Source organism: Bufo bufo, chromosome 2 (genome assembly GCF_905171765.1).
Source record: "Bufo bufo chromosome 2, aBufBuf1.1, whole genome shotgun sequence".
Taxonomy (NCBI): domain Eukaryota; kingdom Metazoa; phylum Chordata; class Amphibia; order Anura; family Bufonidae; genus Bufo; species Bufo bufo.
This window is the reverse complement of record NC_053390.1, coordinates 169404363-169424137: the sequence shown is the minus strand read 5'-3', so window position 1 is coordinate 169424137 and position 19775 is coordinate 169404363. Positions and strand designations below refer to the sequence as shown.

At 46.9% G+C, this 19775-nt stretch overlaps 1 protein-coding gene across 5 annotated transcripts in view; it reads left to right on the top strand.

The window, feature by feature from the left end:
• FEM1C (fem-1 homolog C) overlaps window positions 1–19775 on the top strand; it is a 29833-nt gene that overhangs the window by 1458 nt on the left and 8600 nt on the right. For 3 of the 5 annotated variants that reach the window (XM_040421648.1, XM_040421647.1, XM_040421650.1), the window contains exon 2: window positions 6074–6773. In XM_040421648.1, the coding sequence (XP_040277582.1) occupies window positions 6230–6773 (544 nt within the window). In that variant the 5' untranslated portion in view covers window positions 6074–6229. The remainder of the gene's footprint in view (window positions 1–6073; window positions 6774–19775) is intronic. The other 2 variants (XM_040421646.1, XM_040421651.1) reach the window with 2 other exon arrangements.

The following is a 19775-nucleotide window of genomic DNA, read 5'->3' as shown; positions in this document are numbered from 1 at the left end:
ACCAATGGGAACAGGGAGGAGGGGCTGTGGCCACTGCGCCACCAATGGGAACAGGGAGGAGGGGCTGTGGCCACTGCGCCACCAATGGGAACAGGGAGGAGGGGCTGTGGCCACCAATGGGAACAGGGAGGAGGGGCTGTGGCCACCAATGGGAACAGGGAGGAGGGGCTGTGGCCACCAATGGGAACAGGGAGGAGGGGCTGTGGCCACCAATGGGAACAGGGAGGAGGTGCTGTGGCCACCAATGGGAACAGGGAGGAGGGGCTGTGGCCACCAATGGGAACAGGGAGGAGGGGCTGTGGCCACCAATGGGAACAGGGGGGAGGGGCTGTGGCCACCAATGGGAACAGAGGGGAGGGGCTGTGGCCACCGCGCCACCAATGGGAACAGAGGGGAGGGGCTGTGGCCACTGCGCCACCAATGAAAACAGGGAAGAGGGGAGGGGCTGTGGCCACTGCGCCACCAATGAGAACAGAGGAGGGGCTGTTGCCACTGCGCCACCAATGAGAACAGGGAGGAGGGGCTGTGGCCACTGCGCCACCAATGAGAACAGGGAGGAGAAGGAGGGGAGGGGCTGTGGCCACTGCGCCACCAAGGAGAACAGAGAGGAGGAGGGGCTGTGGCCACTGCGCCACCAATGAATATAGTTAATATGCCTGAATACAAACGTAGCCTGCATGTGCCGGCCATATCCCATACCTGGCCTCTATTACTGCGCACCATGATCCACCGCAATTAACCCCTCAGGTTAAATCATTTGTGGCAGTGGCCCCAGGGTGGCAGCTTCTGATCGGAGCCCCAGCAGTGTAATCGCGGGGCTCCGATCGGTTACCATGGCAGCCAGGACACTACTGAAGCCCTGGCTGCCATGGTCAGCTCCCTGCTGCTATGTGCACTATGCACAGGGCATCAGGGACAGTGTGAAGTCCTATTCACCCTAATAGAGCTCTATTGGGGTGAATAGGACAAGGGTTCTAGCCCCTAAGGAGGCTAATAGTTATTAAATAAAAAGTAAAAAAAATAAAGTTTACCTCCCCCCCCGAAATATAAAATATGTTGCATATCGCACATGCTTAAAATTATATCACAATATAGATTTTAGGCCATATGGCCAGCATAGACTTCTATTATGACAGATGCCTCTTATCTGCATAGAATTCCGTTATGGTCCGTGGTAGCGGAATCCATAACCCGTACCTTGTACGCTGTACTTAAAACACAAGTTCGCTTAACATTACACACAGGTCTTTGGTCGAGTTTTTTTGATGCATTATTTTTGAAGCCAAAATCGGGTGTGGATCATAAAAAGAGCAGAAGAATAAAGGCCAAATTTATACTGATTTTGTAAAAAAATAAACTAAAAATTAGCTGGATTAAGGCCTCATGCACAGAACTCTATCTGTGGAGCTACTGAACACAGGTACTGTCTGTTTACGTCATGCACTTTCCTCTATATGCCTGTTCTTGTCCGCAAAACGGATAAGAATAGGACAAGTTCTGTTTTTTATTATTTCTTATTTTTTTGGGTGGGGGGACATGGCTGCACGGATGCAGACAGCACACGGGTAATATCCGTTTTCTTTCCACATCTTTTGTGGCCCCATAGAAATTAATGGGTCCATGTGCAATCCCTAAAAAAAGGGATATTGGTTGCATTTTGAAAATGCTGTTGTATTCACGAGGCCTTAAAAAAAAAACGAACAAACCGGCATATGCAAATTTAGCCTTTAAAGGGCTTCTGTCACCCCACAAAACTCCTTTTTTTTTTTTTGGGATAGTTACATTCCTTATAGCGCGATATAGGAGAATATAATCTTATCACTTTCATGCGGCCGTTTCTTTAGAAAACGAAGTTTTATAATATGTAAATCCGGTCTCTACCAGCAAGTAGGGCGTCTACTTGCTGGTAGCCGCAGCAGAAAACCGCCCCCTCGTCGTGTTGATTGACAGGGCCAGCCGTGATCTCCTCCTCCGGCCGACCCTGTCAGTGTTTCAAAAATCACGCGCCTCTGTTCATTCGGCGCAGGTGCTCTGAGATGAGGAGGCTCGTCTCCTCAGAACTCCCTCAGTGCGCCTGCGCCGATGACATCACCGAAAGAGAAGACGTCATCGGCGCAGGCGCACTGAGGGAGTTCTAAGGAGACGAGCCTCCTCATCTCAGAGCGCCTGCGCCGAATGAACAGAGGCGCGCGATTTTTGAAATACTGACAGGGCCGGCTGGAGGAGGAGATCACGGCTGGCCCTGTCAATCAACACGACGAGGGGGCAGTTTTCTGCTGCGGCTACCAGCAAGTAGACGCCCTACTTGCTGGTAGAGACCTAATTTACATATTATAAAACTTCGTTTTCTAAAGAAACGGCCGCATGAAAGTAAGTGATAAGATTATATTCTCCTATATCGCGCTATAAGGAATGTAACTATCCCAAAAAAAAAAAAAAGAGTTTTGTGGGGTGACAGAAGCCCTTTAAGGGGTTTATTTGAGCTATGCTCAGGCTGGGGCTCCATGATTGTAAATCACTGGTTGCAGTGACATTAAGGCCTCGTGCACACGACTGTTGTGTGTTTTGCGGTCTGCAAATTGCAGATCCGCAAAACACGGATGGCGTCCGTTCCGCCATTTGCGGAACGGCACGGACAGCCATTGATATAACTGCCTATTCTTGTCCGCAAAACGGACAAGAAAAGGACAGGTTATATATATTTTTTATTTATTTATTTTTGCGGACCACGGAACGGAGCAACGGAAGTGGCCAGTGCACGAAGTGCTGTCCGCATCTTTTGCGGCCCCATTGAAGTGAATGGGTCCGCATCAAAGCCGCAAATACTGCGGCTCGGATAGGGACCAAAACAACGGTCGTTAGCATGAGGCCTAAGGCTACATCCACATGATGGTGAAAAAACCCGGATAAACTCCAGTTTTTAAAGGACGTTTTTTTCACGGATGCCTTTTTGAGAAACTGACATTAAAACAGTCCCTTTCTATTGTATGGGGGCAGTCGGTCAGTTAAAACGGACAGGATAGAAGATTTTCTGTTTTTTGACATCCATTATTCACTATCTGTCAAAAAAACCCTCAGTGTGAATAACTCCATACAGTACTATTCTTAAAACAAAAGTGGGACGGCTGTGAAAAAAGAAAAAGAAAATTGTCCGTCACAAGTCTGTTTTTCACTGTTGTGTGAATGTAGCCTAATGTTTCCCTCCGGGAGAGGGGAGACCTCATGCAACAATGGTTGGAAAACTTGACTAAGACCTTTCTCCAACTTTTAGCGCTAGCCTAAATTTATTTTCCAATTGAAATCCAGGTAAAGTCATGAAAGCAACATAGTCGTGAATTAGAAACCCTTGGCTGGCGCATTTCTGACCGGTGCAGTCCTTACCATAGTGCTGAATGAGTTTTAGAAGCTCCATGGTGCGGTCTGCTCTTATTCATTGGATCGCTAGTGTTACCGGATACTAAGACCTGTGCGCTTTACAGATGTGAGCTGGCCGCCTTATCTTTAGTCAAGAGGCTTAAAATTGCAAGAGGTCCTCTGTTTTGTTTGCAAGTTCCCGGTTAGGCTACTTTCACACTGGCGTTTTAGCTTTCCGTTTGAAATCCATCATGGGCCCTCACAAGCGGTCCAAAACGGATCAGTTTGCATTCTGAATGGAAAAGGATCCGCTCAGAATGCATCAGTTTGCCTCCGATCAGTCACCATTCCGCTCTGGAGGCGGACACCAAAACGCTGCTTGTCCGTCTGATGAAACTGAGCCAAAATAATCCGTCCTGGCACACAATGTAAGTCAATGGGGACGGATCCATTTTCTCTGACACAATCTGGCACAATAGAAAACTGATCCGTCCCCCATTGACTTGCAATGGAGTTCATGATGGATCCGTCTTAGCTATGTTTCAGATAATACGTTCAGAATGGATCCGTTTGTATGCATGCGGTTGTATTATTGTAACGGACTCGTTTTTGCAGATCCATGACAGATCCGCCCAAAATGCGAGTGTGAAAGTAGCCTTAGTTCTTTAATACTTTTGCACTTTTCATCACATTACCCAAAATCCAGTGTCCACAGCGATGACTACCTGAGACTGCAGAGATGTCATCCTGTGGGACCAGTGACAAGTGGTGTGGCCATTTTAAAATGGGAAAATTGTGTTTTTGTTTTTTTTTTGTTTTTTTTTGTTTTATTGAAACTTGGACAACCCTTTCTAAGTAATCTGATGGATCTCCCTAAGCCCTGACTGAGAGGCAGAGGTTGACCATCATGTGTTTTTACCTTTAATTATTCATATATTTAGTGTTCTACGGTTTCATATATCCTTGAAAATTAATGCATATACTACGCTGAATAGCTACGGGTAGAGCTGTGTACTGTGTAATCTGAGGAACTGAAATATAGATTAGCTTGCAGAAAATTTAGGAAATGGTTTACCACTGCATGACAACTTTACTGACAAGATGTCCTCTGGCTCTTACAATGCATTCACACCAGAATTCCCAGATTGGAAAAATTCCTCTATTCTGGAAATCTGCTGGGACCCGTGAAAGAATCTGGCCCAGTAAAATGCAGGAAACTGAAACCAGACAGACTCCATTAGGCCAGACGCATGAGGGAGTTCAATGTGAGAAACTCGCTGCGTGTGTCGGTGTGAGTTCCTGTTCTGACCTCTGCTCCTCTGACAGGATAGCGCAGCATTATAATGATTTATAAGGCTGCGTGTCTCTGTGAAACCTGGAATCTACTGGATTAGGCTCCATTCACACGTCTGCAATTTCGTTCCGCATTTTGCGGAACGGAATTGCGGACCCATTCATTTCTATGGGGCCGCACAATGTGCAGCCCACCTCTGGAAATGCAGATCCGCACTTCCGGGTCCACATTTCCGTTCCCGAAAAAAAATAGAACATGTCCTATTCTTGTCCGCCCAAAAAAATAGGCATATTCTATTAGTGTCGGCAATGTGCGGTCCGCAAAATGCGGAATGCACGTTGTCGCTGTCCGTGTTTTGTGGATCCGCAAAACACGTTACGGACGTGTGAATGGAGCCTTACACTGACATAATGCTGTCAGTGTAGTACAAATGATTCCAGGTCTCACAGCAACACAGACTTCTAAACCATAATGCTGTGTTATCCTGTCAGAGGTCAGAACAGGAACTCGCACTGACACGAACTCACTTGTGTGTGTCTGGGCTTGTAAGTAAAGGGGGTCGTGGTCGTTCAGATGCTCCTGGGGCCCGTCATGAAGTGGATCTGGAGCTTCTGTTATTTTTGTTGTTCAGCTATTATACTGGATCAGAACGATCAAAATAACAAGAGTCATGAACCAATCCTAAGGCCACCGCACATGTTCTGGATTACACACGTTTTTCTGCACAGATTCCCGTAGGGAAAAACCGCAGCGTGGTATAGAACTAGCAAAGTGTATGAGATGAAATGTGCAGATATTGAGCTGCCGTGTGGATTTCAACATCTGGAGCGTGTCAAGTATGTTTGCGGTTTTAGCTGCAGTTTTCAAGTGGCATAACGGGTAGGTCCACACGGCAGGTCAATTTCATTACTCTGGCTAAAAGAAGGGGTTCTTATATGGACACCCCACAACTTCTGTCTACTCCACCTGTGTAGCTTTCCTGAATGAATAGTTCCTCTAACGTGAGTTAATCGGTGAGGCTAATGGAAGGACCATCTTCATGGATCTACTTCTGTGACACAACCTTGATTCTACAGAAACATCAAGAAGAACTTTGTGGTAGGCTTCCCCTTACCATGCTCCTTTTCCTTCATTACTGGGGCTTCATTGTTTTCCGCGGTACATCAAGAAGATCCCACACATTGGCCCGTGTACAGAACATGGGCTCATTTTTGGGGAGACAGGTCGAAGCGCCAGAACAGCATTTTGCACACGTCATCAGGTCACATAGGCGCCTTGTTGTAGCATGACTGATCCCCTTGCCAGTTACTGCACTGCTGTGATATAAGTACTGTGTATTACTTAGTACCTGGTGGCTGTCTATAAGGGATGCTAATGGCGCTCTACTAAGTGTACTAATATTGTTTTCTTTTCTCTCTTTTTCAGCTTTATGCATATGTAAGTCCTTATTTATGCTTCTCCTGAGACATAGGACTGAATCATCTTAATTTTTCTTGTGTGCCTTTTCTGGAAAATTCTGGCTGTCATTGAAACAGATTTGGTCTCTTTTAACACAGACACGTCTTTCACAGTAGAGCAACCATGGATCTCAAGACGGCAGTTTATAACGCTGCTCGTGATGGCAAGCTGCGCCTTCTTTCCAAGCTGCTGGAAAACAAGGCCAAAGATGAAGTCGTGATGCTAATGGCAGAGAAAACCAATGGGGCCACACCACTTTTAATGGCGGCTCGATATGGCCACCTGGATATGGTGGATTACCTGCTGGATCAGTGCAGTGCCTCTGTGGAAATTGGGGGATCTGTCAATTTTGATGGGGAGACCATAGAAGGTGCACCCCCTCTCTGGGCAGCGTCTGCAGCGGGTCACCTGAAAGTTGTGCAGTCGCTTCTGGACCACGGTGCTTCCGTGAACAACACAACCCTTACTAATTCTACTCCTTTAAGAGCCGCCTGCTTTGATGGGCATCTGGAGATTGTGAAGTATTTGGTAGAGCACAAAGCTGACTTGGAAGTTGCCAACCGTCATGGTCACACTTGTCTGATGATCTCCTGCTACAAAGGTCACAAAGAGATTGCTCAATTCCTACTCGAAAAAGGAGCTGATGTTAATAGGAAGAGTGTGAAAGGTAAATGTTACGTAACAGCCGTGCAGTGTGTATGGGGAAATGGTTCTCTTAGGCCTCATTCAAACAGTCAGTGATTTCCATCAGTGATTGTGAGCCAAAACCAGGTGCGGCTCTAAACGCAAAACAGGAGCAGATTTTTTCCTTATGTCTGTGGAGGCTCCAATCCTGGTTTTGGCTCACAATCACTGATGGAAATCACTGACCAAACACTGATGGGTAAATAAGGCCTTATTCTAATATTTGATGTTTAGGTGAGTGGGTCAGTATCCTGCATCCACATGTATGGCATCGAGGAGTTTTTTTTTCTTCTTTAAAGATCTATACACAGATTAAGTGCTGTTTTTCCTATATATGGTGTCAGTTTCAGGCCTTACGTTTTCAGTAGGACGACACAAACTTGAACTCTGAAAACTGGTCGATCCAGTTATAGAAAAAAAAACCATAAACAGTTGCAAGAAAAAGTATGTGAACCCTTTGGAATGATATGGATTTCTGCACAAATTGGTCGTAAAATGTGACCTGATCTTCATCTAAGTCACAACAATAGACAATCACAGTCTGCTTAAACTAATAACACACAAAGAATTAAATGTTACCATGTTTTTATTGAACACACCATGTAAACATTCACAGTGCCGGTGGAAAAAGTATGTGAACCCTTGGATTTAATAACTGGTTGAACCTCCTTTGGCAGCAATAACTTCAACCAAACGTTTCCTGTAGTTGCAGATCAGACGTGCACAACGGTCAGGAGTAATTCTTGACCATTCCTCTTTACAGAACTGTTTCAGTTCAGCAATATTCTTGGGATGTCTGGTGTGAATCGCTTTCTTGAAGTCATGCCACAGCATCTCAATCGGGTTGAGGTCAGGACCCTGACTGGGCCACTCCAGAAGGCGTATTTTCTTCTGTTTAAGCCATTCTGTTGTGGATTTACTTCTATGCTTTGGGTCGTTTTCCTGTTGCAACACCCATCTTCTGTTGAGCTTCAGCTGGTGGACAGATGGCCTTAAGTTCTCCTGCAAAATGTATTGATAAACTTGGGAATTCATTTTTCCTTCGATGATAGCAATCCGTCCAGGCCCTGACACAGCAGAGCAGCCCCAAACCATGATGCCCCCACCACCATACTTCACAGTTGGGATGATGTTTTGACGTTGGTGTGCTGTGCCTCTTTTTCTCCACACATAGTGTTGTGTGTTTCTTCCAAAAGACTCAACTTTGGTTTCATCTGTCCACAGAATATTTTGCCAGTACTGCTGTGGAACATCCAGGTGCTCTTGTACAAACTGTAAACGTGCAGCAATGTTTTTTTTGGACAGCAGTGGCTTCCTCTGTGGTATCCTCCCATGAAATCCATTCTCGTTTAGTGTTTTACGTATCGTAGATTCGCTAACAGGGATGTTAGCATATGCCAGAGACTTTTGTAAGGCTTTAGCTGAAACTCTAGGATTCTTCTTCACCTCATTGAGCAGTCTGCGCTGTGCTCTTGCAGTCATCTTTACAGGACGGCCACTCCTATGGAGAGTAGCAGCAGTGCTGAGCTTTCTCTATTTACAGACAATTTGTCTTACCATGGACTGATGAACAGCAAGGCTTTTGGAGATACTTTTATAACCCTTTCCAGCTTTATGCAAGTCAACAATTCTTAATCGTAGGTCTTCTGAGAGCTCTTTTGTGCGAGGTATCCTTCACATCGGGCAATGCTTCTTGTGAAAAGCAAACCCAGAACTGGAGTGTGTATTTTATAGGGCAAGGCAGCTGTAACCAACACCTCCAATCTCATCTCATTGATTGGACTCCAGTTGGCTGACACCTTACTCCAATTAGCTCTTGGAGATGTCATTACTCTAGGGGTTCACATACTTTTTCCACCTGCACTGTGATTGTTTACATGGTGTGTTCAATAAAAGCATGGTAACATTTAATTTTTTGTGTGTTATTAGTTTAAGCAGACTGTGATTGTCTATTGTTGTGACTTAGATGAAGATCAGATCACATTTTATGACCAATTTCTGCAGAAATCCATATCATTCCAAAGGGTTCACATACAGTTGAAAGAAAAAGTATGGGGAAAACGGCAGATTGAATAGAAAGAGCTCAATGTGCATAGGTACAACTATATGTGTCTGTATTGAGCCTCTTGAATCCCGGGGTCCTGCACAAGGATATCCCACGATGTATTATGCAGCTGACACGATCATCCATGGTTTGCTTCCTTAATACCTGACCTGGTGGCAGTGGTTCCTTGCTGGAAAGCATATTACAATTATAAAAGATAAAAACTGTATGTGCATTTTATGTGCTTGCGTTTTTCCTCTTGATGTTTGTTTAATGAAAAATCCAATATTGTTAGGTGGTTCAGTGGTTTGCGCTGGGGTCCTAGGTTCGAATCAGACCAAGGACAACATGTGCTTGGAGTTTGTATGTTCTCCCTGTATTTGCCTGGGTTTTCTCTGGGTGCTCTCCCAAAAATATACAAATAGGCAAAATTGGCTTCCTATGAAACTGACCCTGTTGTGTGTTGGGGTTGAGTGCCTATATGGCAGCCACTGACTTCCCAGGGAGTCACCCCGGCCACACAACTATCCTGCGCGTTGAGTTCCTGTGAGTAAAACGCATTAGGCTACTTTCACACTAGCGTTTTTTGCGGATGCGTCATGGATCTGCAAAAACGCTTCCGTTACAATAATACAACCGCATACATCCGTCATAAACGGATCCGGTTGTATTATGTCTTCTATAGCTATGACGGATCCGTCATAAACACCATTGAAAGTCAGTGGAGGACGGATCCAATTTCGATTGTGCCAGATTGTGTCAGAGAAAACGGGTCCGTCCCCATTGACTTGCATGGTGTGCCAGGACGGATCCATTTTGCTCCGCATCACATCGTGGACAGAAAAACGCTGCTTGCAGCATTATTCTGTCCACTATGGGATCATAACCTAACGGAACAGAATGCATTTTGCTGTTCAGTTCAGTTCTGTCCCCATTGACAATGAATGGAGACAAAATTGAAGCGTTTTCTTCCGCTATTGAGATCCTATGACTGATCTCAATAGCAGAATTGAAAACGCTAGTGTGAAAGAACCTTACACATGTTTGTCATTCATATAGTACATAATAGTAGCATCAGATTCATAAGAGTGTGTTCACACTGGGGATTTCTCTGATGGAAAAATAATCCTCATCAGAAGGTTTCTACTGGGTTTTAGCCCCATTTAGTTGGGATAACCTGCGGGCACACACCCTGCCAAGGAAGTAGATATCCTTTCTTGGCCCATTTTGGAAAACCACATGGAAATAAACCATGGCCATGTGAGTGGCACTGCTGACTCCCATTGAAAACACTAGGAGGTGGTTACCACACGGCCACTGGGAGGTTTTTGGCGTAGAGATTCTGCAGACAAAGACTCTGCGTGGTCTAGGTGTAATTGTGTTCATTAAAAGTGCAATGATTAGTAGTGGTTTAATTCCAGTATGTGGAGTCACATAGGTGTGGGGTATTACCATCTCTAGTACCCGTAGAGGTAAACCAGTAGGGTTAAAGGGTTGCCCACCAGAAGAATGTGGATGGTGGGAGTGCCCCTGCAGATTACAGTGCTCTGGTAGTTCCATAGACAATGAGTGGGAGCATGCAAGACCGTCCCTAGACTCCAGGACCCCAGCGTTGCTTGGATGGTACACCAAAACTAGAAGGCTTCGACTTGAACCAGATGTAGAGGAAAAGGGTTGCATGTACAGTAGGGATCGACCGATATTGATTTTTTAGGACCGATACCGATAATTTGTCAACTTTCAGGCCGATAGCCGATAATTTATACCGATATTCTGGGTATTTTTATTTTTGAGGAAAAAAAAAAATTTCCTACACAAATCTGCTGAAAATTAATGTTTATTGTTAACGTGTATTATTATTTTATTTTTTTTGTAAATCTTTTTCATTTATACTTAATATTTTTGTGTTGTGTGTGTTTTTTTTTTTTTTTTTTTTTTACTAACTTTTAGCCCCCTTAGGGACTAGAACCCTTGTCCCATTCACCCTGATAGATCTCTATCAGAGTGAATAGGATCTCGCACTCTCCCTGCTGCCCTGTGCTCTGTGCACACAGCAGCATGGAGCTGACTATTGCAGCCAGGGCTTCAATAGCGTCCTGGCTGCCATGGTAACCGATCGGAGCCCCAGGCTTACACTGCTGGGGCTCCGATCGGAGGAGCAGGGGAGAGGGGATCCTGTGGCCACTGCCACCAATGATTAGAACTGGGGGGGGGGGGGCGCACTGCGCCACCAATGTTTTTACTATTGGGATGGGGGTGGGGGGCGCACTGCGCTACCAATGACTAATACTAGGGGGCTTGAGGGGGGGGCGCACTGCGCCACCAATGTTTTTACTATTGGGGTGGGGGGCGCACTGCGCCACCAATGATTAAAGGGAATCTGTCACTAGCAATGTTTAAAAATTTTTTTTTTCATGGATCCATGTTTAATAAAGTACCTTTTTTCCATCTGTGTTCTTCTTTTCCATGTCAGTCTTGTCCTTTCTTCTAAAAATCGATTCTTAGGATATGCAAATGACGCTGTAAGGAGCCCAGAGGGGTGTTTTTCTTTCTCCACGGTGCCCATGAACGCCCCTCTGAAGTGCCGTGTCCGCCTAAATATGAAAACTACTAACGCCTCCATGTTTAGCTGAATCGCCTCCCAGAGGCGCGGCTAAGTCCTCAACACCCCCCCTCCTCCTCCTCAGCGCCGCGCTCTGCGAACACCCGATCCTACTCTCGTCGGCGTCCCAAATCCCGCGCAGGCGCAGTGCCGGCGATTGCTTGCGCTCTGATAATACGGCTGAGGGCAACAGCTTCAACATCGTCACTGGGCATGCGCGGGATTTGGGACGCCGACGAGAGGAGGATCGGGTGTTCGCAGAGCACGGCGCTGAGGAGGAGGAGGGGGGGTGTTGAGGACTTAGCCGCGCCTCTGGGAGGCGATTCAGCTAAACATGGAGGCGTTAGTAGTTTTCATATTTAGGCGGGCACGGCACTTCAGAGGGGCGTTCCTGGGCACCGTGGAGAAAGAAAAACGCCCCTCTGGGCTCCTTACAGCGTCATTTGCATATCCTAAGAATCGATTTTTAGAAGAAAGGACAAGACTGACATGGAAAAGAAGAACACAGATGGAAAAAAGGTACTTTATTAAACATGGATCCATGAAAAAAAATTTTTTAAACATTGCTAGTGACAGATTCCCTTTAATGCTGGGGGGCTTGGGGGGGGGGGGGGCACTGCGCCACCAATGATTAATACTAGGGGGCTTGAGGGGGGGGGGGGGGGCGCACTGCGCCACCAATGAAGATACCTCTCTTTCACATACAGGAGGCGGGAGCTGGCTGCAGAATCACATAGCCGGCTCCCGACCTCTATGAGCGGTAGCTGCGATCCGCGGCACCTAAGAGGTTAACTACCGCGGACCGCAGCTGCCGTTCATAGAGGTCGGGAGCCGGCTATGTGATTCTGCAGCCAGCTCCCGCCTCCTGTATTTGAATTAATGAAAGACTCATCTTCATTGGTGGCGCAGCGGCCACAGCCCCTCCCCTCCTCTTGTCTTCCGTCCTGTCATTGGAGGCAGCAGCATCACAGGGGGAGGAGACACTGCTTCCTTCTCCCCTTTGCTGCGGAGGGAACACAGAACGCGCTGAGAGCAGCGCGTTCTGTGTTCCCAATACGTTATCGGTATATCGGCAAAATAGATGCCGATACCGATAACGTTCAAAATCCTCAATATCGGCCGATAATATCGGCCAAACCGATAATCGGTCGATCCCTAATGTACAGGATGGTGCTAATTTGTCTTTCCCAGCAGTGATTTACTTCACCATGAAAATGCAGTGCAGTCTGCGGGCAGCTTATTACCAGGCCCGAAGATGCCGAGTAGATGGATAGTTTTGTGGGAAAAGATTCAATATAACTTTTAATTTTTAGACTTTTAAAGGAGTTGTCCAGGACTGGAAAAACTTCTTCTGTTTTCCAACAAAAGCGGCACCACATGTGTTGTACTCGGCCACTACACAGAGGATGGAGCCTTCTGGCCGGCCACTGTTACACTGCTGATCGGTAGGGGTGTCGCACCTCCACTGATCTCACACTGATGACTGGGTGAATAATGTGCATAACCAGTCTGGGATGCTTACACTAATATAGACCTTTATAAATAGAATATTGCAGACTTCTTCCAGGTCGATGAGTCTTGGCATAGAGGCAGAACTTGTCCCTGTGACGGTGTGAAGTCCTGCATTCCTGTCACGCATGGGTTGCGGCTGTTGGCTATTTGCCCAACTCCTCCCATGAAGTAGGGTAAAATATTTACAGCTATTTCAGAAGTGTCAGAATCCATGTGCTTGTTTTAAAAGTCGCCTTTTAGACGAGCCTTAGTCCCTGCTCTTATCTACGTCGCCGTCCTTGGAACAGTTTCTGATCTGTAATCAACTATGGATCCATAAACCCCTTTGTGTGTGTGTGTGTGTGTGTGTTGTTGTTTTTTTTTAAAAAGGTTTAGTTACCCTTTTTAGGCTACTTTCACACTTGCGTTAGGAGCGGATCCGTCTGGTGTCTGCACAGACGGATCCGCTCCTATAATGCAAACGCTTGCATCCGTTCAGAATGGATCCGTTTGCATAACTGTTTATTTCAGATCTGATTTTTCACTTCGGAAAACTCAGATCCGACAGTATATTCTAAACACAGAAGCGTTCCCATGGTGATAGGGACGCTTCAAGTTAGAATATACTGAGAACTGTGTACATGACTGCCCCCTGCTGCCTGGCAGATGCTGCCAGGAGAAAGGGGGCAGACCCCCCCACCCTCCTGTATTTAACTTATTGTTGGCCAGTGCGGGCCCCCCCTCCCTCCCCAGTATTAATTGTAACCAGTGCGGCCCCCCTCCCTCTATATTCATCGGTGGCCAGTGCGGATTCCCAGTATTAAATATGACCAGTGCGGCCTCCCCCTCCCTCCCCAGTATTTAAATATGACCAGTGCGGCCTCCCCCTCCCTCCCTCCCCAGTATTAAATATGACCAGTGTGGCCTCCCCCTCCCTCCCTCCCCAGTATTAAATATGACCAGTGCGGCCTTCCCCTCCCTCCCTCCCCAGTATTAAATTTGACCAGTGCGGCCTCCCCCTCCCTCCCTCCCCAGTATTAAATATGACCAGTGCGGCCTCCCCCTCCCCTCTATATTCATTGGTGGCCCGGCCAGTGCGGATTCCAAGTATTGTGACCAGTGTGGCCTCCCCTCTTCCCCTTCCCCCCCGCTAATTGAAATCACCCCCCCCCCTTCCCCCCCCATCATTGGTGGCAGCGGAGAGTACCGATCGGAGTCCCAGTTTAAATCGCTGGGGTTCCGATCGGTTACCATGGCAGCCAAGACGCTATTGCAGTCTTAGCTGCCATGGTTACTTAGCAACAAATACAAGCATTATACTTACCTGAAGAGCTGCGATGTCTGTGTCCGTCCGGGAGCTCCTCCTACTGGTAAGTGAAAGGTCTGTGCGGCGCATTGCCTATAGCACAGACCTTTCACTTACCAGTAGGAGGAGCTCCCGGCCAGACACAGACATCGCAGCTCTTCAGGTAAGTATAATGCTTGTATTTGTTGCTAAGTAACCATGGCAGCCAAGACTGCAATAGCGTCTTGGCTGCCATGGTAACCGATCAGAGCCCCAGCGATTTAAACTGGGACTCCGATCAGTACTCTCCGCTGCCACCAATGAATGGGGGGGGGGGGGGGGGGGGGCCGCACTGGCCGGGCCACCAATGAATATAGAGGGAGGGGGAGGCCGCACTGGTCATATTTAATACTGGAGAGGGAGGGAGGGGGAGGCCGCACTGGTCATATTTAATACTGGAGAGGGAGGGAGGGGGAGGCCGCACTGGTCATATTTAATACTGGGAATCCGCACTGGCCACCGATTTAATATAGAGGGAGGGGGGCCGCACTGGTTACAATTAATACTGGGGAGGGAGGGGGGGCCGCACTTGCCACCAATAAGTTAAATACAGGAGGGGGGGATCTGCCAGGCAGCAGGGGGCAGTCATGTACACAGTTCTCAGTATATTCTAACTTGAAGCGTCCCCATCACCATGGGAACGCCTCTGTGTTAGAATATACTGTCGGATCTGAGTTTCACGATGTAACTCAAATTCGATGGTATATTCTAACATAGAGGCGTTCCCATGGTGATGGGGACGCTTCAAGTTAAAATATACCATCGGATTGGAGAAAACTCTGATCTGATGGTATATTAATAGAGACTCCGACTTTACATTGAAAGTCAATGGGGGACGGATCCGTTTGAAATTGCACCATATTGTGTCAACGTCAAACGGATCCGTCCCCATTGACTTGCATTGTAAGTCTGGACGGATCTGTTTGGCTCCGCACGGCCAGGCGGACACGAAAACGCTGCAAGCTGCGTTCGGGTGTCCGCCTGCTGAGCGGAGCGGAGGCCAAACGGTGCCAAACTGATGCATTCTGAGCGGATCCGCATCCACTCAGAATGCATTGGGGCCGTTCGGGCCGCTTGTGAGAGCCTTCAAACGGAACTCACAAGCGGAGCCCCGAACGCTAGTGTGAAAGTAGCCTAAGATGTTTCATTAGACCAGGGATCAGCAGCTGTGAAACTACAAGTCTCTGCAACTGCAATGTCCTCTGCACTGTGACAGGGTCAGGCAGTATATAAGTTATCACACCTGGCTCTGTCATTTAAAGTGCAGAGGGTGTGGCCATTGCAGAGAGAGCAGAGCCTCGAGGTGTAACCGCAACGCCCCCACTGCTCCTTTTCTCAGCAATGCGGGCACATAAGAACATGGGACCAACAAAGATGTCTTCAGCTGACAAGTGCACGTGTAACAAGTCAGCCAGTGTCATAGGTACAAATCTGCTGACAGAAGCCCTTTTAAGGGGAATGTATCGTCTATATATAAAAAAAAAAAAAAAAAAAAAAAAAAAAAAAAATTCTACTAGTTAAGGACTCGTGACCATATGTATTTTGCGGTCCACGGAGCCACAAAAACAGATACCGGCTGTGTGCATCCTGCAATTTCCGCCGGCCCCATTGTCAGAATGCCTGTTCACTGGTCAAGTATAGGATATGCACTACTGTCCTTGTTTTTTATGACCCCCATTAAAATGAATGGCTCCACATCCAGTCTGGGGAAAAAAATGGTTAGGTGCACGAGCTCTCAACTAGATGGCGACACATCCTTTTTCTAATATTTTATTTTCTAGTTTTAGAATTAAAAAAAAGTTTATTTCCTGAACATGATTATAAGGGGGCCATCGTGCCTGAGCTGTTAACAGAGAGGTGCTTTACAGCAGCCACCATGGGCTTTAGACACAGTAGTCTAGAACTGTATATAGAGGTGTTATCGGTCAGTGTAATCCTGCCTGTGATGATAATAGTGATCTGTACAGACCAAGAAGTGGTGCATATTATTAGGCTTAGTAACTCGTGCAAAATCTGCAGGTTTTTTTTTTTTTTTTAAATGGTGGCCTGGAAAGTTACCAAAAATTCTTGAAAAGTACTCCTTGCCCTAAAAAAATGAACACACCCAGATAGAAATGTCTGCAAAACTCAACACACGGTTATGTCTAAGGCAGATAAGCAAATTATTACAGGTGTGTTTTGGTTAGGCACTGGGTCTTGCCACAAGAGGGTGTAAAAGTGTCTCTCAGAGGCTACTTTTGGGTAGTGTACCCCATGGTGAGAGAGCGTTGACTGCTAGATATGCCTCTACGATGCACTTGTAGACATTTTGCTCAGTTGACAGACTTTGAAAGGGAGCGAGTCATTGGACTGGGAGCAGCACTAGAGTCGTTTGGACTAATTGCCCACCATTTAGGCCACTCTGACTTAGCTGTTAGGAGCAGACAGACCACCAGTAGAGAGGATGGTTTTACTGCACCTAGGAGCAACAGGGGTCTTGCCGTTACACCTAGAGACTGAGGTCTGTGCAACTGCTGTGCCCCCTAAACATTGATTGACACAGCCAGGCAGGGAAAATCATCTTAAAGCCTGGCCCTGTCAAAAGTGCAGAGGGTGCAGCAGTTGCAGAGAGAGCAGAGCCTCTAGATGTAATGGTAACGCCCCCGTTGCTCCTAGAGGCTAATTTGCATATATTTAAACATAATTTTTCTCAGCAATGTGGGCACATATGAACATGGGACCAACACAGATGTCTTCAGCTGCCAAGTGCATATGTAAAAGGTCAGCCAGTGTCATAGGTACAACTCCTAAAACCATATTTATTGCAATACAATTTCTTAAATTTTCTAGATTCCTGTAAGTAAATATACAATCCACTATGCATTTAATAACTGGAAAACACTGTTTCTACACTAAGGACTCATGCACGTGACCATATCCATTTTGTGGTCCTTTTTGCGTAACAGACATTCATATGCGGACCGGAAAAAAATGTCGATCAGACACGGATACAAAATAGTCATGTTCATGAGGCTCAGTTGGAAGAAATCTATGAATTTGTCCTCAAATAGAAAATCTCTGTATGTATGTTCTGGAAATGCAGAGAATCGTGCAAGGCTAAATGGGAACAAAAGAAATGCATAAAAAGTGTAGCTGCCATGGGTGTAACTATAGCCATTGCACTTGCTATGAGGCACAGAGTTTTTTATATATATTTTTTTTTTCGCACGGGTCGCCGATGCCGATACCTGATGGCCGTGCAGCGGCGTGTCTCAGATGATCAGCGGTGGGGACGGCGGCTGCGGGTCCTGTGTCGGCTTCCATGCGGCGGCGGTGTTCCATGAAATTTCCCTACCCTCATCACTTCCTGTTGTGACGCGGCCGCACCGGACATGACGTTCCCAGCTTTGGAAGGATATGCGCCGTGCAGGTGCACAACGACTGGGTAGGGAAATTTCACACCAGAGTTGGGGAGAAGGGGCTACCTAATGCGCTTGCGCCTTACCTCTCAGCTGGCTCTAGATGATCGTGTCCCAGCTGATCGGCGTGGGAGCGGGACTTCTGTGCGGCGGCTCTCAAGTCCCATGCGGTTGCCTAGCACTGGGAGGAAGTTAAAGCCACTTCCTCCCAGTACTGTGGTGCATCCGCATGGGAAGGATTACAGCAGGCCTGGTGGGTGTGGTTCATGAAATGGAGTTCGGTTAATTTCTCTCCATTTCATGTTCAAACAGTGAATATAAAATAAGGTGGGGGGCATATAATAGTGATTCCCAACCAGTGTGCCTCCAGCTGTTGTAAAACTATACCTTCCAGCCTTTGGCTGTCCGGGCATGCTGGGAGGTGTAGCTTTGCAACAGCTGGAAGCACGCTGGTTGGGAAACACTGTTTTATATGCCCATTCCCCTCCTTATATGCCAGTGTTTCCCAACCAGTTTGCCTCCAGCTGTTGCAAAACTACATAAAACTGTTATAATTGGTATCGGTGAGTATTTAAATAAAAGAATGCTGTTGTTGTAAGTTTTGTTATACTAGGCGATGGGGGCCCCACCTTATTCTGTTATGGAGTCCTATAAATTAGTTATGCTCCTGGTAGCTGCTATATTCAGGGTTATCTGGGAATAAGTAACTTTGCCCAGGTGCCTGCCGCCGACCTCCTCTATGGGAAGATTCTTCCTTACCTGCTACTTCCTCTCTGCCATGGGAATGATCATCTGCTCCTCTGCAGCCCATAACTGGACTCAGCGGTGACTTGTCCACAAGAGACACATCACCACTGAATCCAGTTAGTGGCTGCTGCAGAGCAGATGATCATGCCCATGCCAGGGACAAATTAAACAAGCCATGGACCGGAAGGTGGACACATGGGAGCTGGCACGCAGAGCGGCAGGGAGTAGATGAGTATGAAACGTCCCATAGCAGAGACTGGCTGCAGGCACCCCTTGTAATGCTGTCTTCCTGTTCTGTCTAGCAGTTCTGAGATGACCGCAGGCACGCCCAGTAGTGAACTGCCTCCTCTGGTCCTTAGATGAGGAACTTGCCACTGAGCATGTGCAGAGCAGTTTCAGGCATTGTAACTAAGGGTCTTGGAGCAGCATGAAGATGCCGAGTATAAAGGCCGCTTTACATGGCCCAATGGAGCAGATCATTGTCGGGAGGGAAGCGCCTGCTCGTCAGTGAAGGAGACCGCTCCTATTACATGCAGTGATCTCCTCCACAGTATGGGGAGCAGTTATCGCTAATGCCAACGCTCGTCCCCATACAGAATCCTTGTTTGCTGGCAGCAGAGGCTGTTTTAGACAACACGATGAAGTAGGTGACGGTAAGAATTTTCATATTACCCAATGAGCGAGCATATCATTCGTTCATCAGGTAATCGGCGGCACTTTTACATCAGCAGATTATCGCTAACAAGCAATCGACTGCAAAAGCCACATTCACAGGTGTATTTTGCACCCGTATTTGTATGTCAGTTGGATCCAATACGCACAGGATATGTTTATACCATTGTATGTTGTCTGATTTATTCTCCGGTCACAACATAGGCAAGAATGAAGAAGGCCTGCTGAAGAATAGTGTCCATGCGGATACTGGCAGCAGATTGGGTTATTTTATTTCTTTGTAATATTTGGGATAAAAACTAACATGCAAACATGTGGAGTGAACGGAGCCTGTGACGGTGGCCTTCCTGCTTTTGTTGGTTTTTTGATTGTAAGGCAGGAGAGGTCTCCAGACTGACTGCAGCTCGGCAGCACGCCATTGCTTCGTACACCAGGGCACGGCTTTTTAATCCTGATCAGATGCTTGTCGGCCTGCGGACAAGCCCCGGGTTCAGCTGTCTAGAATTAGTCTGGAGTTAAATTCAGGGTCTCTACACAGAAGCCAAGATAACCTTTTATCATGTAGAGACCCCTTTACACGACAAACGACCCATTACCGTTCGAACGGTGTATAAATGTGCGATCGTGTATTAGTTTGTCAGGCAAACGATTGCATTTACACTAAAAGATAACTGTGTGGGTGCTGT